The 20,450-nt window shown below is 46.8% G+C and overlaps 6 protein-coding genes across 6 annotated transcripts; 2 read left to right on the top strand and 4 right to left on the bottom strand.

The window, feature by feature from the left end:
- Window positions 1-1,625: 1,625 nt before the first annotated feature.
- BP5553_01508 (uncharacterized protein) lies at window positions 1,626-2,876 on the bottom strand (the record flags this gene model as incomplete). Its single annotated transcript, XM_032010131.1, has 1 exon — window positions 1,626-2,876. One exon carries the CDS (start codon window positions 2,874-2,876, stop codon window positions 1,626-1,628), a length of 1,251 nt encoding a protein of 416 aa, XP_031874185.1.
- Window positions 2,877-3,504: 628 nt separating this feature from the next.
- BP5553_01509 (TBC-domain-containing protein) lies at window positions 3,505-6,914 on the bottom strand (the record flags this gene model as incomplete). Its single annotated transcript, XM_032010132.1, has 2 exons — window positions 3,505-6,420; window positions 6,471-6,914. The coding sequence occupies 2 exons, from the start codon at window positions 6,912-6,914 to the stop codon at window positions 3,505-3,507; spliced, it is 3,360 nt and encodes a 1,119-aa protein (XP_031874186.1).
- Window positions 6,915-7,436: 522 nt separating this feature from the next.
- Window positions 7,437-10,328, bottom strand: BP5553_01510 (uncharacterized protein; the record flags this gene model as incomplete). The annotated part of the gene is made up of 8 exons (XM_032010133.1): window positions 7,437-7,965; window positions 8,010-8,092; window positions 8,140-8,385; window positions 8,451-8,977; window positions 9,025-9,737; window positions 9,985-10,076; window positions 10,125-10,181; window positions 10,233-10,328. The coding sequence occupies 8 exons, from the start codon at window positions 10,326-10,328 to the stop codon at window positions 7,437-7,439; spliced, it is 2,343 nt and encodes a 780-aa protein (XP_031874187.1).
- Window positions 10,329-12,500: 2,172 nt separating this feature from the next.
- Window positions 12,501-13,946, bottom strand: BP5553_01511 (Nse4-domain-containing protein; the record flags this gene model as incomplete). Its single annotated transcript, XM_032010134.1, has 2 exons — window positions 12,501-12,688; window positions 12,743-13,946. The coding sequence occupies 2 exons, from the start codon at window positions 13,944-13,946 to the stop codon at window positions 12,501-12,503; spliced, it is 1,392 nt and encodes a 463-aa protein (XP_031874188.1).
- A 376-nt stretch (window positions 13,947-14,322) lies between these two features.
- BP5553_01512 (putative 1-phosphatidylinositol 3-kinase) lies at window positions 14,323-17,237 on the top strand (the record flags this gene model as incomplete). Its single annotated transcript, XM_032010135.1, has 4 exons — window positions 14,323-14,381; window positions 14,452-14,538; window positions 14,594-14,695; window positions 14,747-17,237. 4 exons carry the CDS (start codon window positions 14,323-14,325, stop codon window positions 17,235-17,237), a joined length of 2,739 nt encoding a protein of 912 aa, XP_031874189.1.
- Window positions 17,238-18,710: 1,473 nt separating this feature from the next.
- On the top strand, window positions 18,711-20,450 carry BP5553_01513 (uncharacterized protein; the record flags this gene model as incomplete). Its single annotated transcript, XM_032010136.1, has 4 exons — window positions 18,711-19,109; window positions 19,177-19,349; window positions 19,512-19,672; window positions 19,708-20,450. The coding sequence occupies 4 exons, from the start codon at window positions 18,711-18,713 to the stop codon at window positions 20,448-20,450; spliced, it is 1,476 nt and encodes a 491-aa protein (XP_031874190.1).

Consider the following 20,450-nt stretch of genomic DNA (forward strand, 5'->3'; position numbering starts at 1 on the left):
ACCTACCTACTGCAAGGACGCAAGACTCGTTGTGCCCCTTTATTGGCGCCATCGGCGCCCCAAGGCAGGGTTTCCCTCTTTTTAGGTCACCTGACCTGACCTGGCGTGCCTGGCTTTCAGCTGGCTGGCTGGCTGGCTGGCTGCCGCTGTCGGGGCATCAGCCGAACCAAAGACCCCCTTTTCACCATCCCAGTGCACTCCTACCAGGAACGAGAACTACTTCATACAGTCGACGCACTAGCTATCCCAGCCACTATGGTAGCAGACGCTATCGGTAACATAGCCAAGGTCGCAAGACATCACGGATGCCGAGAAGAAAGCGAAGTGAGAGGATTCTCTTTGGCTTCCTTATCGGTATCATGTGCTTCATTCCAATTGCCCGGGGGTTATGGCTGCGTCGCTGCGGTTGCAAGCATGGCAACGCGTTGGGTTGGACGTACCGTCGTGTTGTTAGGAACCCTTGGCAACATTACTTATAATTGGTATACTTCGTACTGTCGTCAAAGATCCGGCTAAACGCACCTCTCGCTACCTTTGGGTTGATTCTCGCATCGCTGGGAATGGCTGATGTTGCAGCTCTTACAAATGCAAAGGCGGCAAGGCAAACATGGCCAGAACTATGAACGCTGGAGATGTAGTGAAGCTAGGAACGAGCGTTGGGAAATGGCTATCTACCTTACACAAAGCTACGAAGTTGTGTAAAAATTAATAAGAGGTTTGGTTATGTATTTCGGGGCAATTGTTATAATATTTAGTAATAGACCGAATAGAGCAATTATCGCCTTCACTAATTAAAAATAAATTTTGCAGATATTGGACCTGTATATATCAGATGAAATCCACTTGACATAAATTGTATGCCCCTAGATACCTCCTACGGATTGATATTAATCCTAACTCTACTCTTAAAATTCCAAATCAGCAAAATTATCTTTTTTCTATCTATACATGTCGCTATAATGCATCGTAACAATTGTCTTTAGAAGTGTCATCTTTTTAACTCACGCAAGTTTATAATGCGTACCGCCACCTTTCTCACGGATGGCCCGAGGTCCGTGTGTGAAATTTGGAGAGTACAAGAGATTTCAACTCTTTGCATGCTCTCTATATTAATGCATGCGGAAGATTCATGAAATTGATCACTTATGTGTGAAGATCGTTGAGTACCATTCGTCATCATTTCGAATTTTGGGATTGAAGAACTACTAGTGAATATTTCTTGACTTCTCGCTTTATTGGTAAGATTAATATCTTGCTGCCCGAACGTTTTATTAGTGAGTACTCATTTTTTTTATTGAGGTTGACTTGAGTTACTAATCTTAGACGGTTCTAAATGACTCGGCCGTGAAGAATTGGCAGTTTGCACTGTTATATCGAAGAAGAAAAATCACGCCGCCGTGGCGGATTCATAAACGTACCCCTATGTCCCTCGTCCTTGCAAGGTGACTTATTGGACCCTTCCGCCCTCAACGTCCCGCTAATATACTAATTCTTTCCTCCACACTAAGACTTATATCCTCAAAAGCTGGCAGGGGAAATTTCTCTAAAGTTCCCTCACCAAACCATTCTGTACTGTTTGGACTTGATTAGATTTATATGCAAATGGAACATTAGAAGGCGAGTCCTTACTCTCCACGACGCCAGTTTTCCACCCGCGAGTAATCTAGAAACACATACCCGAACCTTCTGAATCCCTCAAATGCCCGGTCTGATTCCCATTTAGGGGAGGAGGGCGAAACGTACATGTCACCTAAGGACGATTTGTTTGCCCAGAACCAGCTTCTATTGGCAGACGCCAAATCATCCCCTTCAAAGGCAAGCATATCTTCAACAGGGCACTCCACTTCACCCCTAAACTCATACTCAACCCCCCCAATGACAATAGGAATAGCTCCCGGGTCAACATCCAAGGCCGCATCTAGAAAGGGCGATCTCGCACCCTGATACGCCGAAGTCCGGGTTTTCACCAACTCCTCTAAAAGCACGTCCTTCGCTTCAAAGACTGCGACCAAATCCTTAATAGAAAGCGTAGCGAAGTTCGCCTGCATGTCTTTGAAATGGCGCGACTTTGACTCCTTAGAAAAGAAGTCCGCACGCCAGCGAGAAGTAGGAGGATTCGGACGAGGGTCAGCCGCCCACAACTCTGGATCGGCGGCGAGACGCTTGAACTCGTTATCTTCCATCTCCTGCCATTTTAGCAGGATCTTATTTCTGATGAAATCGTTAATGCAACTTATTTCCTCAACCTGCCAGATCGTAAAGCGACAGAGGAAATATTCGCATAGGTCTTCGTCGTCGCAAACATCAGTGGACGAGGGAGCGAAGAGGTTGCCAAAGATAACGAAACGGTAGATGGCTCGGAAGAGTCGTTGTTTTTCGATGGTTGAATAATCCTCAAGCGTACATATAGCTAATTCGGTTTCTGGCTCTCCTATGCCCTTCATCATTTGGAGGAAGATGGGTAAAGTCTCCTGGACGAAAAGGTCGGCCATGACCTTGACATCTTTGTGCAATTCCCACAAGAGTAACATATCCTCTGGAGGTGGCGATACGTTTGCTACATTGATCACATCCTGGTAGCTTTCAGTCCATTCCAGAGCCTCAGTCTTGGGGAGGCCACGGATTGGTACTTCTACATCCTCTCCATTTACCTTTTGGGTCGATGTGAATCGGGACGAGCGAAGAGCTGCTAGAGCCTCACCCATGAGAATAGGGCCAATTTCGCGGGCGATGATAATGTGTAGGATATGTTCTCGATATTCGTCGCGGAAGATGCGATGAACATGTGGTGACGCTCGAACGAGAGCCCAGAGGCTCCTTATATCGGGGACAATCTCCAGGATCAGAGCTACGACTTCAGCCGGTATGTTCTCCATGGCGTGGTTAATAATTTCCGGCGTATTGTATAAGACAGGCGTGCGCGTTAAGAGGGTAAAGTAAAGTTAGGGCCTAGGTGTTTCGTAAGGAATACCCACCTAGGTAGTGACAGCTGGAGATAATACTAGGTAGGTTTACCAGTTATTTCAAAGCTCGGATCCGCCTCTCGCTTCACGTACAGTCGGAGGAAGGAATGTGCGTCTATAAGCGGTATGCGTCTACTCGTGGTCGTGATCTTGAATATTGTATTAGTAACTTGTAACCAGTTATCAATCAGTGAAATAACTTTCTTTTTTGGGATCACGGCAACCATGTCACATGCTCCTATTAACAGGAAAATATTCAGATGGGGATACATTGCATGCTGTTTATGCAGTCGACATACGCCTTCCCTTCGCTATGATTGATATCCGCTGTCTCCCTCGATCCCCCAGTAGTAGTGGTGACATTGATAAATAAAAAAGAACACGACGCCTTCAAGAACTCCCTCCCAAAGAACCTCCCTGCCACTCTCTCCTGTCTCCCATGCACCAAGCCAATCATTCAACTCCAGCAGTATCAAGAACATAAGGGTACAACAACTTTCCTTGCACAAACAGTACGAGGAAGCTCAAAACCATCAATCATTCACTGCTCAAACTCAACAACCTTATGCGAGGCACCACTGATACTCCTCGACCGGCCACCAGTAGCAGTTGCAGCAGTATCTGGACTCAAATTCCTGTCGTTTTCCTGCCCCTTGATAGCTTCAGCATCCGCACCCTCCAACAGATCTCTATCCTCGGAACTGACGGCTCTGGCTCCAGTAGCAGGTCGTGGATCAAAACCTTCGTCGTCGTCGTCCTCCTCATCTGCCGCTGGCCGGCCGCCCACGGCATTCTTCTCCATCTCGATTTGAGCGTCATCCATGCGTCGCTTAACTTCCGCTGCCACGCGCATGCCATCCGTAACAATATTGTCCAAAACGCCGCGGAGCCCTTTGGTGGGTGGTACGATGCCTGCGGATCCCGTACCGCCCACGCCTTTCTGAGCAGCGGCCCCTCGGCCGAAACCGAGGTTGGAGAATGTGGTGAGGCTGGATGTGGGGGTTGCTGGGCCGGTTGAGAGTTTGTCTAGGATGCGGAATGAAGCGGGAAATGAAGATTCGAAAAACTGTTCGAGGAGCTCGTCTGCGAGAACGACCATACGGAATGTCGGTAAAGTGATGTGCAGAGGCTTTGCTGGGTCGAGGGCAGCATTTGCGGCTTCCGATTGAGCTTTAGATGCGCTACGTTGGCCAGCAGGCTTATTGGGCATGTCCGACGCGGCGGGTGAACTTTGTAGGCCAGTAGACTTTTTGCCCTTTTTCGGAGATGATGCATCTGGTCCGAGATCCACGAGATCTTCCTCCTCCTCATCGCTATCGCCGCCAATACCAAACGAATCCGTCGAATTATTGGTCTCTTCTTGATTGTGTGGGCGATCAGGATCAGCGTATTCAAAGCAACGTCTGATGAAGGCACTGACGCTGCTTAGAAATCGCTCATTGGTGCTTCCTTGGATACCATCAGCTTGGCCTCCGTTACCAGCTTCATATTCGCTCAAGCCGGTCATTGAACCAGATGGTGTTAGGGTTCCATCCAAGCCTCGACGGGACAAGAAAAGCAGTGCTTCTGAAATACGTAAAATCCCCTCCCGGTCGACCTTCCCATCACCATCGTCATCGTAGAGCTCGAAAAAGTACGTGATACTGCCCATGATATCCCCCTTGCCTTTGATCTGTGCTAGGCCGGTGACAACGTTTTGGAGCGTCAAAGCGGAATTCACATCAACGTCCCAACGCTGAAAAAGGCGTCGCATAAATTCATGATCAGCCGGCTCAGGGTTGCCATAGCCCCAAGGAGATAGCGAGGTTTCCCTCCGCCGAACACTGTTTCCAAAGTAGGAATGCCTTTCTTTATCGGCACCGTTATCTTTCTCGGGCGGGGTTGGAGAGTCAGTAACAGCCCATCTTGCGATGGCTGAGAGAAACTCTCTGAATGCATCATAATCCATGAGTGTAGGGCTTGGGCCCATCCCGACTCGTCCTTTCTCAATGATCGTATTTTCAGCCAGGCCCGTGACAACTTCTGCAGCCCGGGCTTTCCGGGCTTTATCTCGTCGTTCAGTCTCCTCCAAGATCATTTGACTCCGTTGCTGGCGCTCGTATAAAACACCATAGAATCGATCGTACAAGGCACCCAACTCCTCAACAGTCAGTCTTTTGCTATCTGGCCCAAGGTTTCGTATCGAGGTGCGCTTTGCAAAACTCTCTATGCTGTTCAAAACACTATCCTTATGCTTCATGCGCTGTTCGGTGATACTATTGTGAGTAATTCCAGAGAACTCTTTAAATGCGACGACCATAAGCTCCTGGAAACGGGTGACAGCTCGCAATTTGCTGTTTTCAGACTTTGGGTGGGCTGATTCGTCCAGTTTGGAAAAGTAGGACTTTAGAACTGAAATAAATGCCCCATCGTCGGCAGCATCGAGCAGCTCCTCTCCGTTGATGCGTAAAATGGCCAATCCAACTTGAAATAGGACCTTTGGACCTTCTAAAAAGAAAACATCTAAAACGCGGAAGGCGAAAACCAGAGGCATTGAGTTAATATACAGCGACAGGAACCATGGCAGAGAAACGACAGAGAGTTGAACATCGGACTTGACTAAGTGATCCCACAGAATTGGCATCGTCTTCTCCACCAACGATTCAAAGACGCGTTGGTCCAACAAAGTACCGTACATGGTGGTTGAGTAGTATCCGGGAAGCAACCTGTCGCAGAGCACAGACAGCAAGTAGAATGCCTGGGTTTCAGACATATATATCAAAAGCGCCGCCACTACTATGTTCATGGCTTGGCAATAACCAACTTCTTCGTTGATCCAACTATATGCGGTTAGGACTCGTCTGAGACGCCCAATTCCTTCCTCGCTCTGGAAGCCAGGATATTCTGGCAGACTCCGGTTCAAGTCCTTTTCGATTTCGTCAATGGCAAGGGACTCACGGCCATCGAATTTGGCCAACGTATCCGCGAATAGCGTGGGGTTCTCTAGGCGCAAGTATAGTGATCCAGATGATTGCTCCCAAATTTCACCTCGAAGTCGATTTGGTAGCCCGACACGGATCAGCTTGTGAAAGGTTGGTTGCCGAATAAGCGTAACGTTGCGTCCATAGTCTCGCAGATATTCACCCCATAACCTCATCTTGCTCCTATCTCGTAACTTCTTAGCATCGCCTGGGTACCGAAACATCATGCCAAGACCAGCATCTGGCGGTGTGCTTTCTTTTCTCGCCTCTCCCTGGAGGAGATATTCGGAATAGCATTCTGCTACGACTTTCTTTAGCTTTCCCACTTCGCCCACGGCATTTTTGAGGCCTTTTTTCAATCCATCGCAAAATCGTTCACAAGCCTGTCGGGTTCCTGCCAGTTGTATGATGATTTTTTGTTGCAATACTGGGGCTTTGGGGTTTTCGGTCGCAGAGGTATTGGTAAGTCCGTTCCACGTTGTAATCGCTAGGGCGAACTAAACCAGATATTAGCTTCCGGAAAGAATATCGGGCATGAGCAGTATACCTGGTAGTTCTGACTATGAAGTCGCTCAACACGCCTGATAGCACACAAAGGAAGTGTAAATCCATTACCTCCTGGCCCGGCCCCGTGAGTTTGGCCCGTAAAGCCAGACGATGTACTTGTGCTTGCAGTTTGGAGGAAACTGGTAGGCTGTGTCGAAAAGCATAGGTAAGACTCGCTCAGGTGTAGCTTTCCAGCATAGTGATAGCCTCTATCTCTATCTTTCTCCTTCTCGCCCTGAGTAGCATTCGGCGCATATGCTATCGGTGGAGATATCGTGAGTTCCGAAGTTATCTCTTGAAGTGGGGACTGCGAGTCGGGCAGTCTGAACTGGTGGCGGAAGAGGGTGGATTTTGCCGGATTGCGGTCGGATGGGGAGATATTGAGAGACTGAATGGGGTCAATGAATGACTGAGCCTTCTGCACAAGGCTGGAGAGGTTGAACATTGTTCATGGTATCTGCTACGAGGCAGCTTGTAGATCGACGAAATGGTGCTTAAATTGAGTTATGTTCAGGGCGATGTCATCCCGCGCGGAGCTAAGTGGATGTTGATGCGCTTAACATCAGCCAATCAAATGCGAGACGATCAAAACCCCTATTTGGGTGCTATTTATCGGACGATTGGCTCGGAAACGCAAAGAATGCAGAATGAAATAGAAAGTCCATTAACCAGGCAAGTTTTATATTTGGTGGCCATCAAAGGCTGGCTACTTTCGACTAGCTTCTATGCATACGGTCAAAAGTGTTTCACAGCATGTTTCGAGTTTTGGTCCCTTTAGTCAAAACGCGACAAATCATTTCATTGTCTTAAAGCTAGTACAGTTTGCTACTGGGGTTCTTTCTAGGAACCTAGAAATAGCCAGAAGAAAAACCCAGACAGTTATTCATGGTAAAAGAAATTATGATCAATCAAGTGTGCTTCTTTTGCCTTTTGTCTGAGTCCCGCTGTTATGCCAAGTATGGCACCCTCAAATCATGACATTCTTAGGCGCTGGCGGCTTTGGCCAAGCGTCCAGAGCCATCTTCTCCCCCGTCAACGTAAAATTCCACGCAGCCTTCTCGTCATTGTCAATCACGAAGCTGTAATCACCAGGATAAAGCACCATGTCGCCATTTTCATCCACCCTCGCTAAACTACCCAGGTTCAGCTTTAATTCTGCTTGTGAGTCTCCGCCAGCCTCCACTAAGTGTAGCCGTTTGTAGGCTACCAGTGATCTTTTTGGATAGGGTGTGGGCCCAAATGATCCAGTTAGAAATCTCAGGATAACGAAATCCGAGGACACTTTTCCAGTGTTGGTAATTGTGACTTGGAAAGTGTCGAACGAAGTGAGATCTTTATAAGTCTTTTGAGTTTGCGTGTGGCTATCGCGAGAAAGCAGAGAGGATATACTGTAAGTTGCGGAGGAAGGAGACTTGATTTTCGCACTAAAGTTGGTGTAATGAAGGCCGTGGCCGAATTCAAAGATAGGTTTGCCTGTATACCATTTATAAGTGCGTCTACAAAATGTTAGTGAAGTTTACTAAGAAGTTGATTGACTTACCCCGGATTATTGAGACTACCATCATCAGATTGGAAAGGGCGGAGGCTCATGTTTGTCATGGGAACACCATCTACATATTTACCCTATATTTGTCAGTGATATTAATAAATATGAAGGAACCTACACTGACAGGATATTGCGTAACAGGCAAGCGGCCGGCAGGCGCAACTTTTCCTGTCAGAATGTTCATGATGGCAGTTCCGCCATCCTGTCCTGGATACCCGGCCCAAACTAAAGCGCCGACACCTGGGTTTGAGACGATGGAGGAGCTATCAACCTGCGTCCCCATTTGCACGACGATCATTGGCTTGGTCAAATTCGACAGCTGGGATATGAGATTCAGTTGATTGCCAGGCCATAAGATATCGTTACGATCCTATATGAGTATTAGAATTTAGGAACACTAGATGGCGGGGATAGGGGATAGGGGATGTGGCATACGTGTGCTTCGCTCTCAATCGAGTTATCGATCCCTCCAACATAGATGATAGCATCAGCTTGCCTTGCCGCAGCCAGAGCGTTGGCAAATCCACTGGCATCATTGGAACTTATGCCTGTTCCATTGGAAACTTTGGCCGAGAATCCAGCTTGTTGCGCAGCATAGGCTGGAGAATGAAGATACGGAGCGGCACCATAATAATTCCCTTGCATTTGTTTCGTTGCATTTGCCCACGGCCCAACAATAGCAACGCTTTTTATACTAGAGGAAAGTGGTAAAGTTCCGTCATTCTTTAGAAGGACAATCCCATTTTCAGCTGCTTTAAGCGCCAGACTTTGTGACGCATTGGTTGAAACATCCGCGAAGGTTAGCTGTCTATATGGCTGTTTGGAAGGAGGATCGAAGTAACCTAGTCGCACAAGGGAGGCGTATCGGCGAATTAAAGACCTGTCAAGGGTCGATATATTGTACAAACTCTCATTATAGGCTTGGCCAAGGTGATCGGGGTAGTAAGTACCACAATCAAGATCTGCCATTGTTAGGACTATTTTGAAGGAATATTTATCAGTCACCCACCTGTGCCAGCATTTAGAGCAGCGGCAACTGCTTGTTGTGGAGTTTTGGTATACTTATGGTCCTGATATATATTGTGAACTGCATCACAATCACTAGTCACCCACTGATCTTCATCAGTCCATCCCCAGTATTCCCGTAAAATGGTCTGCAGCAGATAGTTATCTGCGCAGGTTGGCACTCCATTCACAGCATTATATGAGCACATTACGGATTGAACGTTTGAATCCCGTGCGCATTGTTGGAACGGGGGAAGATAATACTCGCGGAGATCCTGAGGGCTGATAATGGCATTGAAACCGTACCGGGCATTACCCTTCCAGTCCTCAATATCATATCCAGCGTAGTGTTTGCAAGTGGCTACAATTTTCTTGTATGGCTGTGCGTCTTGACCACCCTGCAAGCCGATTATCAGTTGCTTGACGTAGCTGGATAAATGGAATGGGTCCTCTCCTGGCGTTTCTTGTCCACGTCCCCATCTCGGATCTTTGTACGGGTTGATATTTGGAGTCCAATAGTTTAGACCACTTTTGTTACCATTGCTGAATGCACGAGCCTCCGTCGAGATAACAGTGGCAATGGAATGGACAAGATCGTCGTCGAAGGTAGCTCCCAGGGTGATCGGCTGAGGAAAGGAGGTGGCATACGAGTAGTTTCCAGATGGTGTAAATGAGACTCCAGGTGAGCCTGCCACGCCGTGAAGTGCTTCACTCCACCTGATTCTAGTTAGTAGCATTCAGAGATGGGACGTTCAGGTTAGTAAGTTGTTCAGTTTAGGAGCTCTAGAGCGAGGGGATTAGATGGGCTGCCTTTCCATCTACCGGAAGATAATTTCGGAACGAAGCAGGAGGTGGCCGAGAGCAGATATTATAGATGGCCATGAGTATCGAAGTTTTATATGGTAGGGAAACTTATGAAATACGAGCTTAGGGAATTATAACACAATATAATCTCTGAACACACCATTCATATCGCGGCAGGCCAATCCTTGGAACCCCAGGGCTCTTGTTCTGGGTGTTAATGATCTTCTCGTCGAAAGTAAACAATTTAACGAGCTAGGTGTTGTTAGGCATGCCCGTTTTGTTTTAGAATACAATACGTACAGCGGTTGCACGCTCATATGGGTCCGCTTCGTAATCGCATATTGCATTGTTCGAAAGCTAAATGATAGTTAGCCGTCTTTGGGATACTTAGAGGGATGTCTTCTTTACCGGGCCGTTTATACAGTCGGGAAAATCTGCAGATACAGCGCTAATCAGAGCTACAAATCCCACTACCAGAGGGAGTGCCATCCTATGGCGAGTCATTACTCTTGGTTATATTAAGTCCAAAAGAGTGGAAGACTCGAAAATTGTGAGTGTAGATTGCTAAGGGAGGAAATCGTCCGAAGTTGATGCTTCAGCGCGAGATTCTTCGCCAGGGGAAAAGAATATCGAAGGAAGAAACTATGAGAGACTCTGGTTTATATTTGCAAGTGCATGTATACCGATTATGGTCCACAATGGATAAATGTAAATGTGGAGCTGCATGTACTTGACTATGCGGTTGAAGAGACGTCAGGGCTGCAAGTAGTTGTTGACTCGGGGTTTAATACAACGAATGTGCTTCGGGTGCGAGAACGGTTTGTGATCAGCAAGTACAAGTGGCACATAACCAGGATGATGAGGATGGGTCTGTTCACACAATCCAGTGGATGCGATAAAAAAGTGTAATATGAAGCGCAAGAGAGGAGCTAGAATCTATCGTAACAGAAGCACGACCTATCTCATGCTGCTGGGCGCCTGGGCGCCTGGAAAATCAAAACAGAACTCTTCTTGTCGTCGATCGGACTCAATCCCTCTAACATGTACCGAGGAACAAGGGTTCGGCCGGGAATTGTATAGTACTTGGATTAGCAGATTCTGCCTAAACCCCAAGTCTATCTCCGTGTGTTGCACAGATTGCTATTCGCGCGTCTATAGTCCGATGATATTCTTGCATAGGAGACTTGGATCATCTGCGGTAGCTTATGTCGCCCAAACGCGAGGTTTTCGAAATTTTAAATTGATTCGGGATGATCACATATAAAATTGCCAATGCCTGTGGCCGACAAATCCCGATATGCAAGTGATATTGCGTTTTGGATAATGTCTAGGGAATTGATAGAGCTGAATAACACTAAATTCTTCATAACCCACAAGATCAGTGTTAAAGATAGCACCATTAATCGGTACAAATATTCTAGTCAAAGATTACTAATTGAGGTCCCGGGCAACATTACGGGGCTTGCATATTTCAAGGCACTATATGAAGAAGTAATTTGGGAGAAGAAAATAATAAACCCAATCTTGGGTCAGCCCAGCTTCAAATCTTGATGAAACGCGTTTGCACGTACTCATTGGCGTGCTTACAGTATGGATAATGAATGCTAGTGTGATCAACTGAGTATTAATTACTGAATTGATACCGAGTGAAAGTGGAATGGACGAGTGGAGGCTAGAGCGTCTAGCACGCACTGTGCCACATTAGCATACATGGAAGGGTGCATTTCCTAGTTTATGGTTGCCCCTATGCGAACCGCTCGGCAATATATTGGCCCACAGGTTAAAGTAGCCAAGGCGTTCGTTCTGCTAGCGATCACTCTTCAGCCTCGACATTCACCAGGCCTTCGGAACTTTTGCCGTACATCTCGCCTCCTACGACATTAGAAAGATAACGGGCGGAGGCCAAGACACATGATAACCCGAGAGTGCCCGACATGTGGAATCCTCCTATTGTGCTACAACTGCAATGATTTGAGATCGTTGAGGCTGAGAATAGTGAGGTTCGATGAGTGTGGGGTCTTTCATGCTTTGAGTTCCTTCGTGTCGTGGAGTTTTGGGAGGAGGTGCATATGTCCATCTAGCGTCTTGGCTTAGACTATAGACAATAACAAATATGGTAAATGCAGCCTAGGTAGACATGTAGGAGAGCTAGGAGAACGGTCTCGTTGCATGTCGAACTTCATCCAGTATATTAAACACATCCCGCATGCCAGACATCTGTCGTATGTCAAACGTCTGTCGTATATCAGGCTATCAACAAGAAACACTAGATGAAATATTCGACATGCAACGAAAACCAAACAGTCTTCCCATACACTCAAACAACTTGTTGAGGGAATACTGCAAAGCCAGGGCATACGAAGCATAATTGTGACATAGTATTAAGACATGATCACTGGACCAATTCACAACCTGATACTTAATTGGTATATTGGAAAAGAGCTATTGCCAGTTAAGGAAATCCGACATTAGTAGGGGACAGGAATAATATTCATAGCAACAGTTTGTGCTCTGCAAATGGACGCCCCTATTCCCAAACATGGGGCATGCCAAGCTCCTACATGTTCAAAGCCATTCACAAACGCCAGCCTATGGTATCGGTACAGTAGCAAAATCAAAGCATGTCGCACCATGCTGCCCAAAACTCCAATGCAAGACCAAGACCACCCAGAATTTCTAAGCGTACCATCCCCGTTTACCTATAGCACTATGTTCTTCCTCTTCTCGGTGCCTGATCATAGGTTTTCGGATATCGAATATCTCAATTATCGTTTTCCAAGATGCCATATCGAGTGCCAGAACAGCTTGATGTTTTGCGGGAGTATGGTCATTACTGCCTTTTTTGCTGCGAGGTTCTGTGAGGTCTAGGGGGAATATATTAGTTATTAATTGGAACACTAGGACGTAGGTATACAAACGTAAATATGGAAGACCGCGCTCATCTAGAGATATTCCTGCTTTGCCATCGCGAATCAAGAAGCTCACATAGAACATATTTTCGACCGTCTGGCCGAATGACCAAGGATTGATAACAAATTTGAAAAATGCAAGTCCGCCATCGGCTGATATAGAATTGCGGTCCAGAAGTTCCTCGATTTCTTTATCCGTCATGCCAGGTTGGTTCTCTTCCTCCGCCGCACGCATGGCATCCCGCTTCATCTTCTGTGCCCTCGTAAGAATCTGGGTGCAGAGCGTCGTCAAGTTTGCGTTCTCCGATTTCTCGATATCATCAGCTTGCAGGACCTCCGGACGGGTTTCTTGAAGGTTGTTCATTCTCAACGGTGCCTTTCGCGTAACGACCCTCTTCGCACGCTTTTCTACTGATAAAGGTCCCAGGAGGAATCCAGGAACCGCGGGTCGGAAAATTTGTGGGAGGCAAGCGTATCGGCCGAGATATGCCCAATTCAACATATCCCCATCTTCGTCCTCCTCTTCACCGTTCCGTCTCCTGCGTTGGGTATTGCTGGGAGCAGCACTTGCGTCATCGTGTCCGGCCCTCATATATGCACGGCATTTTGAAATAAATACCTCAAGATCCACTCCCTGTGCCGTGTCGCCTGAAGTGAGGGCAATGGTTTTCCTATATGAGATATCTGCCGTGGTCACGAGTAGGCGGGCATCGATAGTTGCGTCTGATGTTTGCTTGACTTGCTCGGATAATTCGTTGGCTCGGAGCATCGTATCCCTCAGGCCCTTAGATCCTACCGCTAGAAAATCCGAGCGGTTATCTGTGAGGTTCTTGGAAAGGTCCCTCAGCCCTTTGCGGAGTTTTCTTCGCTCCTCAATATCTTGTTCCGGATCATAGTCCTCTCCTGAGCTAGCCTCGTCATTCTCAACTGTTCGGCGCCGGCGGTTTCGGTCTGCTTGGACATCGCGTTCCATAGTGCGTTTTCTTTTGCTCCTATCTCTCGATGGCACAAAGTCAGGCGGAGGGCCCATGGGTTCTCGACTTTTTCCTTTATCTATCACCGGTCGTGAAGAGCGATTTTCTTTGTCGGAAGACACGGACATGGTAGGGGATGGAGGCATCGAAGATATTGGGGCATTTCGTAGTCGCGACCCGGAGGGCTCTGGAGAGGCCTCGTATAAGTCATTTAGAAAAGGCGCTGGCGATTCCGACATCTTTGTGTACTTAGGCCTAGACATGTTGGGCTGATGAAACCGGACGCGCTGGCCGCGGTTGGTGGTGTGAAGTAAGGGCGAAGCCTAACTGGCCGCCTGTCTATAAGACAGTACACTTGCAACAAACTGGCGCAAGTTAACAGAACAGAATTAAATACAAGAAGACGCGTTTAAAAACGAGCGGTTGCATAAGGTTTGCGGATGTGGGTAGTTGGTAATGATAAAGTTGGAATTAGGAGTCGCGTCGCACAAACGCAAACACGGCTTGGGGGCCGCCACCAGCCACAGTCAAGCCACACCTTGGACTACGTACTTGTAGTGGCGCAAGTACAGCTTCTATGCAACTCTTCGTAACTATGTGAAGCTATGGGGAGCAATGGAGCCTTTTTCCTTTGCCAGCTCCGAAGCACTCGATATCCCGGTCAATATCAGAATGTGAGTCCTACTTGATTTCCCACCGCTTATTGGATATCTCGGCCCTGTTCTTCTTCTAATACCCGTTTAGTATCAGCCTTGACGGGGAGCAGACCGAAACTCCCTTCTCTACTCTGATCCAGAATCCCGATTTGAGACACATCGGATCGAATTTGAGGTACCAAAACTCGTCCCTAAGAGGTAATTTATATAGTAACTAATCATGTTCTCAGCCCTCACTCGGACCTCTACGTCACAGTCCAGCTTTGGGCAGATTCCAAGCCGTTGACCGTACCTGTTCAAACTGCCTATAAACCTTTCAGGTCCGAGAGAAAGTGTGTCTCTGGCATATCTTTGGGTGTTGGAATCATTGTTAACATTTATAGATGGAACGAGTGGCTTACCCTACCGATTAATTGCTCGAATTTGCCTGTGAGCGCGCAGCTTGCGATCACAATCTGGGACCTGTCTCCCACCGGTGGAAAGGATGCCCAAGGGCATGCGATTCCATTTGGAGGCACTACGCTTCCTCTCTTCGACCAAGAGAATCAAATACAGAAGGGCCGGCAAAAATGCTATCTCCACCGTCGCAAAGCCGCCGATGGCCTAGACTCGACATCAACACCCTCCACCCTCCCCAAGATACGCCGCGATGGCGTAGATAGCAAAGGAACTATAGAAATCGTGGATAAAGATACCGATGAACTAGACAGGTTGGAAAAATTATTCAAGAAACACGAAATGGGCGAAATACCACGAGTTGAATGGTTAGATCAATTGGTCTTTCGGGGACTCGAGAAGCGGGGTTTTCAAGGATCCAGTACGTCTCTGAAGCAGCGTCGGCGGTCTCGGCTACGAAGCACAACAGCGGCAGCGGGTGGGAAAGAGAATATAACCAATGGCGCGGAGGGCGAAGGTCCTGGTGATGATTCGGTCGACGACGAAATATTTACCTTGCATGTGGAACTGCCCCGATTTGACTTCCCTATCGTTTTCGCCGACCACGAATACCCTCCTCCTCCCATATCATCGTTACCAAATATCATGCTCAAACCTCCCCCAGAGGTGCATTATGGTCCCGGGATCAATGGATTGAGTGATAACGACGACAATGGTTTTGGAGGTCGGCTTGTGCGGGTGTACGACCCCGAAGTCGGCGCAAAAGATAATCCTGTGGAAAATAAACATCGAAGACTTGTACGAAGTCACCGAACCGGCGTCTTAGATAAGGATTTAAAGCCAAACGCTAAGGTCAGGGACGAGCTGAATGGTATCATGGCTTACTCCCCAACACATATCCTATCTCCAGAGGAGAAAGATCTTTTCTGGAAATTCCGACATCATCTGACACGGGATAAGAGGGCTCTGACAAAATTCGTGAAATCCGTTAACTGGCAGGATCAAAGTGAGTCACGGCAAGCGGTGCAAATCCTCACCAAATGGACAGAGGTGGATATCGACGATGCACTTGAGCTTCTGGGACCAAATTTCGATAATCCTGCGGTTCGAGCTTATGCGGTTGATCGATTACGGAAAGCTGATGATGATGAGCTGTTATTATATCTCTTGCAATTGGTACAAGCTCTTAAGTTCGAGCATATTTCACCTGATTCAGATGCCACACAAGATTCCTCCCTTGCAAGGTTTCTTATTGCGAGAGCCACGAACAACTTCATGTTAGGGAACTACTTCCACTGGTATTTAATGGTAGAATGCGATGATAAGAGCGAAGACCAAGGAGCCGAATATCGCAAGCTGTTCGCAAAAGTAGAATATGACTTCATGATGGAATTAATGAATCTTCCTGGCGGAGCAGAAACCCGGAAAGTGTTACTTCGTCAAGCGGAGCTTATCGCAGTTCTGTCAAGGATATCCGGAGATATCAAAATATCACGCGAATCGATATCTAGGAAAGTGGAGAAAGTTAAGCACTTTCTAGCTGACCCAAAGAATGAGATTGTTACTATAGATCCGCCTCTGCCTTTACCTTTGGATCCCACGGTCATGATAACCGGTATTGACTCAACCGAAACGCTTGTCTTCAAATCATCCCTGTTCCCGATCATGGTAACCTTCAAAACACTAACTAAACAAAAGTATCAAATCATCTTCAAGACAGGAGATGATCTGCGGCAAGATCAACTAGTTATTCAGATCATCATGCTAATGGATCGGCTACTTCAGAAGGAAAATCTGGATCTGAAGTTATCGCCGTATAAGATCCTGGCAACTGGTGCTACTGCTGGAGCAGCTCAGTTCGTACCTTCAATGAGCTTGCAAGGCATTGTCAACAAGTACAAAGGGAATACTGTCTTGGCATATCTTAAATACAATAATCCGGATGACAAGGCACCATTAGGAGTTCGAAAAGAGGCTTTGGACATATTCATCAAGTCATGCGCAGGATATTGCGTGATTACCTATCTTCTCGGCGTTGGAGATCGCCATCTGGACAATCTCCTCCTCGCCCCAGACGGCCACTTCTTCCACGCTGACTTCGGGTTTATCCTCGGTCGAGACCCCAAGCCCTTCGCTCCCGCCATGAAACTCTGTAAAGAAATGGTCGACGGAATGGGCGGCCCCTCATCCGAGCAATATCGACAATTCAAACAATACTGCTTCACAGCGTACACCACACTCCGCAAGTCGTCAAATCTCATCCTCAATCTGTTCAGTTTGATGGTGGATGCAAATATCCCTGATATCAAACTCGAGCCCGATAAGGTGGTGCTGAAGGTGAAAGAGAGGTTTCACCTGGAGATGAGCGAGGAGGATGCGATCAGGCATTTTGATTCACTGATTGAGGATAGTTCAAATGCTATTTTCCCTGTGGTTATTGATAGGTTGCATGGGTTTGTCCAACATTTTAGGGCGTGAAGCGCGGGACTTTTTGGAGTTTATGGTGAATATGGGCGCAGGCAGCGATATGGCATTAACGTGGTGTTAGACTTGCCTATGGATAAGCATATTGAAATTAACTTCATAATTTTAACTATAGTTAACGCACGGTAGATGCATACTTGAATATGAAGGGTTACCTATATTAGAGACCTTGAGATTCTGTCCTAACCATGGTTTTCAAACTTGTTTTGAATATAAAAATTTCAAAATTTTCTGTAGAGTGTCTTGAAGCGCATGGCTTTGAGTTTTGCTTGTCCCTCCTTAGAATCATTACTGGCCGACATAGTTTTACTGCTCTGGTTCTGCGGCCAGACCTTAAGTCCAGAAAGGCAAGCCCATATGAGAAATAAGGATAGTTTATGATCTGACCCACCAGTATCATCATATGGGTGGGCACCTTATGGTTCGCTCGCTTACAGACTTTCCACTGCGTAAAAATTAACAAAAAAGAGGAAAAAATAAATCCTATTAAATGGAATTAAACCATCAGAATTTTCAATCCAAGCTTTTACACTTGGCGGCACTGAGAATCGAACTCAGATTGAAACAGAATTGGAAAGAGACCACAATGTCACGTGCTACCATTACACCATGCCACCATTGCTGAGGCGAGTTTGCTCGAGATGACAACAAATACGTCCATTGTGCTTAATATGCCTGCTATCAGCAATGCATTGTAGTATAACCGACCATGACGTATATCAGCTAAACCATAAGCGTCTACAACTGAATTTACTTCTTGTCATCTACATTATTAAAAAATATTAATACCTGCCAATATTCCCGCGTATCACGACAGATTTTATACTTTTGTTGAGGGATTTGAGACTCCTTCCACCGAACTAGGGCAACTTTGATGCAACGAATAAGGGCTGGAGAATGCCTGTTTTTGACGCCAATCCTCACCTCACCTCACCTCCCTTCGTGTGTTCGCGAAGCTACTATGACTGTGAATCTGCGATACCTTAGAGTCGCCACTTTTCTCACAACCTCGCTCTACCTCACGCTCACCCGTCCTCCATCAATTGCCACGCGTTTATATCCGGTACAAGAGTGGAACAATGTTATGGATGAAGTTGCAGTTGGAGTTGGCAGGTTGTGTGTGACCCAGCCCAGACGAGCCCTGGGGACATGCACACGGCAGCCCTATTCTAGAGAGACACAGTACACTACCTAAAGGTACCTACATGTGGCAAGGATTAATGGCAACGCAGGTCACTTCGTAGTATATCAAGTATATCTACCTATACGTAAGTTATAACTAATAGTTGGTTTGCACCCTCGAGCCTGCTCCTCGACACAAAATCCAGCACTCCTAGAATCTCACACCGTACCGGTCTGCGCTCTTCTTCCTACAAATCGAAAGGCGACTTTCCTATCACCAAGTAAGTCTCTAATATACGAATTCTCTATACTTCTTTGCTCTCCCAGACTCCAGAGCTGCCCACTATGGCGGCTCTTGACCTTAAAATGGAGCCCTACAATGATAGCCCAAATGCTGCTACCAAGGCAAGTTTGTCATTTTCCTCACTCAAATCGAAGTTGCTGCATAAGTCAACCACGTATCAAAGCGTCGGAGGGACAACATTCTCTACCGACAAACTATTCCTCATCTTGCAGGACTTTCTGCAGTTAAACACAACCATATCTCTTGATTCTGTCGTCGAGTCTATTGCCGCCCTCATTCCAGAGAATGCACCTTTGTCAAATGAAATCTGGTCATTCGGAGAGTTATGCTTTGAACTGGCTGAACAAATTCCATACCATCACCCATCTCAACCAAAGCCCGTTCGACTTCTCGAATTACTTGGAAATTCGGCGAAGGTTACTCAGAAACACAAGTTAAAGGTAACAACACTAAGTCTATAAAACCACCCGAAACCCCAAATATGTTCATTTCCACTAACTTTTCTAGGACGAACAAGAGGTGTATTCTCACTATCAATGGTTTGGCGAATCCATGAGAGACGTGTATTTTTTCGTCCCCCTTCCAGTAGCAGCTTTAACAGCTGGTACACATGGAAAAGTAGATATTGAAAAGTTTGGAGGAAGCATTACCCCTCTAAACCTTCAAGACCCAACAATTTAGTCTATCTCGGGGAAATACTAACAATCATGCTCTTCTGCGTGTGCACTACTAGGGTGGTTGTGGTTGCCGTACAACCCCTCCCAATTAGCATCTACTTCTCCAAGCTGTCCAACATCGAGCTCATCCATCACCAACATCTCTTTACAACTCCACATGGCCAGTGTTTCCAAGGCACCACCCTGTGTTAAAGAAATCGGTAGACCATTCGTAGCATCTCCGAATTGTCAAACGCAAAGCCTGTCACAGTCGATTGCCAGGAAGCTCCGCTCATGGACTATCGTTCCCCTCCCTTTCCCAACATCCGACACTACTGACATAATACGTGTAATCTGCATCTCAGATACACATAATGCGAAGCCTTCTCTCCCCGACGGCGACATTCTGCTCCATGCGGGCGATCTCTCACAGACGGACTCTTCGATGAGATCCAAGCACAACTAGATTGGCTGAACACACAACCTCATAGACACAAGGTCGTCATTGCCGGTAATCATGATCTTATTCTTGACGAAGCATTCGTAAAAATGCATCCGGATCGCGAATTAGACCGGCTAGGGAAATCTCGTGGTGATTTAAAATGGGGCCAGGTCATATGCCTACACAACAGTTCTATTGAAGTGGAATGCAACGGCCGGACGCTGAAGATATTTGGCTCTCCCATGACACCAAAATGTGGGAACTTTGGCTTTCAACATGATCCTGATAAAGATATTTGGGCAAATACAGTTCCCGACGGCACAGATATACTGCTCGCGCATGGTCCACCAGCTGTATATCTTGATGAGGGAAAGGGTTGTAGGCACTTTCTGACAGAGATATGGCGTTCTCGACCAAAGCTGCTGGTCTTTGGGCACATACATGACGGCTGGGGGGAGGAAATAATCACGTTTGATCGTGTCCAAGCATGTTATGAGAATGTTATACTGGGAGTACGGCCATGGATCAGTGTTTTCAAGTTGATGTTATATAACCTTTCGCAAGTGCTGAGGAGGACTGCTTTTGCTGGGAACAGTGCTCTCTCAACGCATTTGGTCAATGCTGCGATAGTTACTGGCCCCAGTAATGAGGATAGGAGGAAGCCAATCATTACATACATGTAA

The sequence above is a fragment of the Venustampulla echinocandica genome (genome assembly GCF_003357145.1).
Source record: "Venustampulla echinocandica strain BP 5553 chromosome Unknown scaffold_0, whole genome shotgun sequence".
In the NCBI taxonomy this organism is placed as follows: Eukaryota; Fungi; Ascomycota; class Leotiomycetes; order Helotiales; family Pleuroascaceae; genus Venustampulla; species Venustampulla echinocandica.